The sequence below is a fragment of the Andrographis paniculata genome, unplaced genomic scaffold (genome assembly GCF_009805555.1).
Source record: "Andrographis paniculata isolate CXL003 unplaced genomic scaffold, ASM980555v1 Contig9END, whole genome shotgun sequence".
NCBI lineage: Eukaryota > Viridiplantae > Streptophyta > Magnoliopsida > Lamiales > Acanthaceae > Andrographis > Andrographis paniculata.
In genome coordinates, this window is record NW_026137639.1 from 2,437,942 (window position 1) to 2,445,928 (window position 7,987).

Genomic DNA, 7,987 nt, shown 5'->3' on the forward strand with positions numbered 1-7,987 from the left:
TTTTTTTCATTTCAAATTTTCTATAGAAAATAAATTAATGGGTATGTTTTTTAACTATTTTTTCCTAAATTTTATTATTTGAACTTAGATAATTTTTTTTTTTTTTATCTTAGGACATGTGAGTGAATTAAAAAAAATAGTTTAACCTACTAAAAAAAATGATACAGTAATAAAGACTGACATAAGCAACACTACAGCAAACATATTACATTTATTATATATACATAATAAATAAAGACTTGTGTCCTTTTCGATTTCCGAGCGTTTCCCCGCCCCACCACTGTACACAGTACACCCTCTCTCCCCTCACCCACCCCCACCCCCTTTTTCTCTCCCCCACCTTCAATCCGTCTCCCTCTCCTGCGATCGCCGATCTCCTTTTTTGCGCCTCAGCTCGTGTATCGTTTGCATTCACTCTTCCCTTCAATTCTCTCCTCCGTGTTTTTTTTCTCTTGTCGCGTTCCTTTTCCCTCATCCCCATTTGCAGTGGGAATTTCGTCGTGGACTGCCATGTCTGGAAGGTGGTTGTGGCTTGTTGCTGTTGTTCTCTTCTCCTCTGTTTTATTCTCCTAGATCTTCCTCTGACAACTTTCAGTGAGAACACCCATTCGCACCTCTTTTAGAAACCCTGATTTTCCACCGTTTGTTTCTGCAATTCAGGTTGGTTATCAAATACTATCTCATTGATTAGGTGCAGCTATTGATGGATTGCCTAAGTAAATTGAATGGAGTAACCCAACAGTAGCAGAGGTGAAAAGGGGAAAAAAAATTGAAGGACTTCTAGACCACAGTAGTCAGAGCAAACTGGGGTGGGAAAAATTAGGGTTTCGTCGTAGCAAAGTAGGGTGAAATTCGGGAAGCTCAGATTGTGTGCTTATTAATTAATCGTAGGAGTATTTCTGATTCCTCCTACCTATTGATACTTGAAAGCGGTTTCCTGTGAGGGGGAAAAACAAAGGCAGAAGGAAGAGAGAGAGAGAAAAAGAGAGAAATTATTTTGTCGGGTTGCGTGTGGTTTATACAAACAAAGGCTGCTTAGCTTTCGTTGTGCTATTTTTGCTGTTTATCTTATTCCATAAGGTAAGTGGTGGTGAAGTGTGTTTCTTATTAGCTTTTCTGAAGGGGCTCTTGAATCTTCTTTCTCAATCCAGATCGTCCATTTTCATCTACTGGATTGGGATGGGAAGTGGGATTGTTCTAATCATTGAACAATTGGTTTTATTCTAAAAGTCTGATTGAGGGAATCTTTGTCAGTAAGGGTTTGAAGGATTGTGGTTGGAGAAATGGCTATGGTGGCACCGCAGCACAGGGAGAGAGAGAGTAGCAGTGGGAGCATTACCAAACATCTTGATTCCGGCGGGAAGTATGTCCGATACACTGCGGAGCAGCTAGAGGCTTTGGAGAGAGTCTATGCAGAGTGCCCAAAGCCGAGCTCGTTGCGGCGGCAGCAGCTGATTAGGGAGTGCCCCATACTCTCCAACATTGAGCCCAAGCAGATCAAAGTCTGGTTTCAGAACCGCCGGTGAATTCAAGTCCCTGAATTCTAATATTTATGATTTACGTTGGGGATGAATTATTTTTCTTGGGTTTGTGTTGTTTGATATGTTATTGGTTTTTCGGTTTCTTTCCAAATACATCTGTGGGACTTAACTGATCAGGATCTTGATGTTTTTGAGGATGTTTGGAAATTGTAAGTTAGGTTAGAATTAACAGATTTTAAGGTGGATTTGATTTGGGTGCAAAACAAAACCCAAATGTGGGTCAGTAATGGGCTTGAATTGATTGGCTGTTTACAATGGATGTAGGTGTCGGGAAAAGCAGCGTAAGGAATCATCTAGACTTCAGAGTGTGAACAGGAAATTGACAGCAATGAACAAGCTGCTAATGGAGGAAAACGATCGCCTTCAGAAGCAGGTGTCGCAGCTGGTGTGTGAGAACGGTTACATGCGGCAGCAGTTGCACGGCGTAAGCAATTCCTCCCTGACATGCTAAACTATGGATACATGGTGTTTAATATTGTTTACCTATGCAAATTCCTCTATCGTTAAGCATAAACATCACTTTTAGCAATACGAACACTTGTGCATTGTTGGGGATTTATGCTATGAATTTTTGTTGTAAAAAAATGAACCTTCCTTCCTGTAGTAAGATGCATTTTGGTTAATCTATCATAAAGTTGCGGGATTGGTTGTAGGCTTCTTTTTGCTTGTAGCTTTTTGAAATTTCTTTGTCTTATGGGATTTCTTTAGGCACCTGTGCCAACTACGGATGGAAGTTGTGAGTCAGCTGTCACTACAACTCGGCATTCTCTCAGGGACACTAACAACCCTGCTGGGTACATGATCCAATCTGTCCGATTTTTATTGTTGTGTATCATACGTACTGGATTATATTAACTGTAAATTTTAACTGTATCTGCTTTTTGCAGACTTCTTTCTATTGCAGAGGAGACATTGGCAGAGTTCCTTTCAAAGGCTACAGGAACTGCTGTTGATTGGGTCCAGATGCCTGGGATGAAGGTTTGACTCTTATAAATTTCAATCAAATGTTTATTTGATTCTTTGTCCTATTCAGCTGTTAATCTTTATTGCTAAGAGCAATAAAATTAGAACTTGATGTTTGAAGTCAACTTAAATGAGAAGTGGTCATGGTTTGGCTGAAGATGTGAGGTTAGGATACCATTATTTGATGAGTGTTTTGAGTCTTTAGTTGTGTCCATGAGCCAACATGGGGTTAAGGTTCATGTCTAGATTTTGTTCCTGTCACACTTATACTAACTAGCAGACTAAAGTGCAAGATGATCAAGACTACTGTATGCCTACATGATATTTAGATATGCATTTCTTTGACCAAATTCCGCTGGCATAGAAATACAATTGAAATGGGGGATAATCAACTCGAATTAAATTCTAATACTAGCATATACATGGGGAGCAAGATGAAACTTTTCAACCTAAATACCACAATCTAGGACTCAAACCTAAACTGTTGGAAAATCCCAACATCTTTGTATTAGAAGGAGAAATCTGAGCATTCTTGAGAAAATATTTCTTGATGTCACTTAATAATGACTCTGATTGTCAGTGTGGCTGGAATAAGCAATAGCAGCATCACCAAAGTCAAGAGTACTGATATGAATCCACTGAAGTAACATCCCTTAATATGAGAAAAGTGGAAGGAAGAGAAACAGTCGAGGCAAATCTAGCTATCAGATGAGATGGGACAAATAATTCTACACAATCTGATCCCTGATTTCGTGACTGCACAAATAATCCTACTGCCGTAAAATACGCTTAATGGGTTTGAAACACTAATCCACTACTTTATGTCCAAGTTCAGGAGCCACTTAGTAGTAACATATTGGCAGTTAAATGTTCAACTTTGGGATGAATATGAGTCTTTTGAGGTGGAACTGAAGATAAATATTTGGGGAAGAATTGGATAATCATAATTTTGATGCCATGCGAAAAATTATAGTCTGTTTTTGACATTTTGTTGTTCATATATATATATATATATTTATATATATAGATATATATAAGGTACTCTGTTGATCGAATGAGAATGTAATTATATGCATAAAAGCCAGAATTTATTTATACATACATATAAAGTACACTGTAATAATATTCTGCATGTACACTATAAACTAGGTAATAATTAGAATTTTATATCCAATCAAGCAAAGATATTAGAATTTTATCTTAAACCTTCTCCTTTCTGAACAGCCTGGTCCGGATTCAGTTGGGATCTTTGCCATTTCACAGAGCTGTAGTGGAGTGGCAGCCCGAGCTTGCGGTCTTGTTAGTTTAGAACCTACAAAGGTGATAAAGCAGTTGGGGTACCATTATCAGCATCATTAATTTGGCATCTAATTCTCAAGCCCTTATATATATATATATTATCTTTCTACAGATTGCTGAGATCCTTAAAGATCGCCCGTGTTGGTTCCGTGACTGCCGTAGCCTTGAGGTGTTCACTATGTTTCCTGCTGGAAATGGAGGAACCATCGAGCTCTTGTATACACAGGTTGACAGTGTTATACGTAATTATCATTTGTGGTTTGCATCTACATTTTGTATCAGAACTTAAATCTGTAATTTCCAGACATATGCGCCAACTACTCTGGCTCCTGCTCGGGATTTTTGGACTATAAGATACACAACCACGCTGGAGAATGGCAGTTTTGTGGTAACCATATGTGCAACCTTTGCTTGTTAATTTTCTGATTTTTGGCTGATGATTTTTTTCCCACCATCAGACTTGTTAGTGCCAATATATTTTAAAATATCTTCTTTAATCCGTGAAGGTATGCGAAAGATCACTTTCCGGTACCGGGGCTGGGCCAACTGAATCTGCAGCATCCCAGTTTGTTAGAGCTGAAATGCTTCCGTCGGGATATTTAATTCGTCCATGTGAGGGTGGAGGATCGATTATTCACATTGTAGATCACCTTAATCTGCAGGTACCTTAGTTGATTATGAACTCCTCGAATTTAGTTAATACAATACTGCTTGATTGACAAATTCATTACATTGTCTTCCTAGGCATGGAGTGTGCCAGAGGTGTTACGGCCACTGTACAAATCATCAAAAGTTGTAGCACAAAGAATCACAATCGCAGTGAGTGCTTTACACAGCACATTCATATGTCTAGGATTTTTGGTTTCAAAGACTCAAATTTATAACAGTTATGGTTGAGTGCATTACGCAGTGCATTCTAATATCTCGGATTTTTGGCTCCAGACTCGAATCTAAAACAATTTCAAATTAAACACAATGGATATATCACTGATGTACTTATTTGTTCTTTACACTTTACTGGTCTTTACTTGTGCAGGCACTGAGATATATCAGGCAGATTGCGCAGGAGATGAGCGGAGAGATAGTGTATGGCCTTGGCAGACAACCAGCCGTTCTGCGAACTTTTAGTCAGAGACTAAGCAGGTAATTTGCTCAAGTTTATCTCACTAAGGCCCCACAGTGTCAATTTTGTTATGCATTTTGTAGCCGGCTTGTGGGTAGGGTGTGTCACAAGTGATCATTAATATATTTACTGCTTTGACAGAGGCTTTAATGATGCTATCAATGGATTCAACGATGATGGGTGGTCCTTATTGAACTGTGATGGTGCAGAAGATGTAGTTGTTGCCATAAATTCAGCAAAGCACCTCACAACTGGATTAAATGCCCTTTCTTTGCTCGGAGGCATTCTCTGTGCTAAAGCATCTATGCTGCTTCAGGTTCTCTTGATGGATCATCAGATGTTCGTTCTCCCTCGATTAACACTTGTATCTGATGTTGGGTTTTTCTTTGCCAGAATGTCCCTCCAGCAGTGTTGGTTCGATTTTTGCGGGAGCACCGCTCGGAGTGGGCGGATTTCAACATAGATGCATATGCTGCTGCTTCTTTGCAAGCAGGCACGTATTCATATCCAGGAATGAGACCCATGAGATTTACTGGAAGCCAGATAATCATGCCCCTTGGTCACACAATTGAACATGAAGAGGTAACTAATCTATATATGTTTTTACTTGAATCTAATAATGTGATCTCTGTGTTCAATTATTTGAATTTCATTTTAAGTTCAACTATGTAATTGCATTAACGGTTGATTTGTTTAACTCCAGATGCTTGAAGTTGTTCGATTGGAAGGACATTCACTTAGTCATGAGGATGGCTTTGCATCAAGGGACATTCATCTTTTACAGGTGCTTCCTTCTTGGATCCTTCCACAATTCAGTGAATTCACAGAATGAACAATTCATGAACGTTCAACAAAGCTGAATATGTATGATTTACACTTTCTAATCCATATTCTGTCTGCAGATGTGCAGCGGAATTGATGAGAATGCTGTTGGAGCCTGCTCTGAGCTAGTTTTTGCACCAATCGACGAGATGTTTCCGGATGACGCACCACTACTCCCTTCAGGTTTCCGGATAATCCCTCTTGATTCAAAACCAGTTAAGGAACCATTCTCCATTACATATGCACATTCTCTTCTTGCTTCTATTCTGAGATGACATTATAATTCAAAAAATTTCTAAATGGTGATTTAATCCATGTGAAGGGTGACTGGCAGAATGCATTGACTCCACACAAAACACTAGATCTGACATCAACACTTGAACTGGAAACCAGCAATGGCACTGAAGCTGGTGGCTTGTCTTGCAATTCCCGATCAGTTTTGACAATTGCATTCCAATTCCCTTTTGAGAATAATTTACAGGATAATGTTGCAACTATGGCACGCCAATATGTCCGCACCGTTGTTTCCTCTGTCCAAAGGGTTGCCTCAGCCATATCCCCATCAGGATTAGGCCCTACAATGGGTCCAAAGCTATCTCAGGGATCACCCGAAGCTCATACTCTCGCACATTGGATCTGTCAGAGCTATAGGTACTGCTCTAACTTACGGTCCCCAAACTTAATTGCACTGAATTGAGAATTTCTATGAAATGTTGAGATTTGTGTTTCAAGAGTGTTTTATGCTTGATCAAGTTGAACTCGGAAGCAACTGAAACAGCGAATGGACAAATTTAGTAGTAATAAATAATTCATGCTTTTGCCAGCCCTATTCGATCAATTGAGTTTGCATTTTGGGACTAATTCTCCATTGTTTTACAGCTATCATGCAGGAACTGATTTGGTGAAGGCAAACTCGGAGAGTAGTGAATCATTGTTAAAAACACTTTGGCATCACCAAGATGCCATCCTATGCTGCTCATTGAAGGTACACAGTTCTTTGGATTGGTTGTGTGATTGCGCCCCACAATCAGCTTCCACATTATATACCCGTGTTTTCTATGTGTCATTTCCCTATACGCTGCCCCCCTTTTCTAACTTTTGTTAATCTTTCGCCCATTCCCCTTAGCAGGCTATGCCGGTTCTCATATTTGCAAATCAGGCAGGCTTAGACATGCTGGAAACTACCCTAGTTGCACTACAAGACATCATGCTAGATAAGATATTTGATGAGTCGGGGCGTAAGGCATTGTTTTCAGAGTTCGCCAAGATCATGCAACAGGTACTTCTAACTCTGTTGGCGCAATTTCCATGTGATATAACATATAAGTTCAGCATATTTTGCATTTCTATAATGAGTGCAACGTGAAAATAAACAAAACCTATGTGAAACAGGGCTTCGCGCACCTACCGAGTGGTATCTGCATATCAACTATGGGCCGGCATGTGTCATTCGAGCAAGCCATCGTGTGGAAAGTGTTTGCAGCAGATGAGACCACTGTCCACTGCCTTGCCTTTTCGTTTGTGAATTGGTCCTTCATCTAATTGCGGCAATATACATATATATATATATATTTACATGAGTATGTGTATGTGTTTGTGTAAGAGTTTTAGCGTATGATTGTTACTTGGGGTGAGATTTGCAGTTTTTGCTGTGAAAGGTTTGATGGTTTGAATCTAAATTTGCTGTGTTGATGATGTTATTGAAGAATTTATTGTTCAGCTGAGTGTGTGTGTGTGTAGTCACTTATTTTTATTTTATTTTATTTTATTTAAATGCAAATGCATATGATATGCTTTATGCTTCTTCCTTAAAAGTTGGTAGTTGCAGAATTGTGTGTATAGCCAACCTCAATCAACTCAATTCTATTCAAGGTGACCATGTAGGGATGGCAATGGGTACAGTAGATCCGAGATTCGACTTATTTATTTGGGATTGGGGTCAGGACTAATTATTCGGGTATCGGGTCCGGATCTGGGTTGGGTGTTGTATACTCTTATAGGATCCGGATCTCGGGTCCAAGGGGTCAGGTCTAATTATTCGGGTATCGGGTCGGGTATTGTGTACGCTTATGGGATCCGGGTCTCAGGTCCAAGGGTGGACTTACTTGGATCTGTATCCAATGGAACTGTATCCGAGGAATATAATATATTAATTATATATATGAAAAAAATTAATTGTTAATAATATATATTTCTAGTTTTATTTATTTATTTATTATTATAATATTTTTGAATAAAA

At 39.2% G+C, this 7,987-nt stretch overlaps 1 protein-coding gene across 6 annotated transcripts; it reads left to right on the forward strand.

Annotated features, from left to right (window-relative positions):
- Positions 1–314: 314 nt before the first annotated feature.
- Positions 315–7,491, forward strand: LOC127244429 (homeobox-leucine zipper protein REVOLUTA-like). 6 transcript variants are annotated; one of them, XM_051264964.1, is made up of 19 exons: positions 315–1,080; positions 1,152–1,522; positions 1,806–1,965; positions 2,250–2,335; positions 2,429–2,519; positions 3,729–3,824; positions 3,916–4,029; positions 4,108–4,191; positions 4,310–4,465; positions 4,548–4,622; positions 4,840–4,946; positions 5,068–5,242; positions 5,320–5,508; positions 5,630–5,710; positions 5,829–5,963; positions 6,071–6,399; positions 6,628–6,733; positions 6,875–7,027; positions 7,141–7,491. In XM_051264964.1, the coding sequence occupies exons 2-19, from the start codon at positions 1,284–1,286 to the stop codon at positions 7,288–7,290; spliced, it is 2,526 nt and encodes an 841-aa protein (XP_051120921.1). In that variant the 5' UTR covers positions 315–1,080; positions 1,152–1,283; the 3' UTR covers positions 7,291–7,491. The 6 variants fall into 6 exon arrangements, with proteins under 6 accessions (XP_051120921.1, XP_051120920.1, XP_051120924.1 ...); XM_051264963.1 differs by having other exon boundaries at positions 1,255–1,522; XM_051264967.1 differs by having other exon boundaries at positions 1,259–1,522.
- The last annotated feature ends 496 nt before the right edge of the window (positions 7,492–7,987 follow it).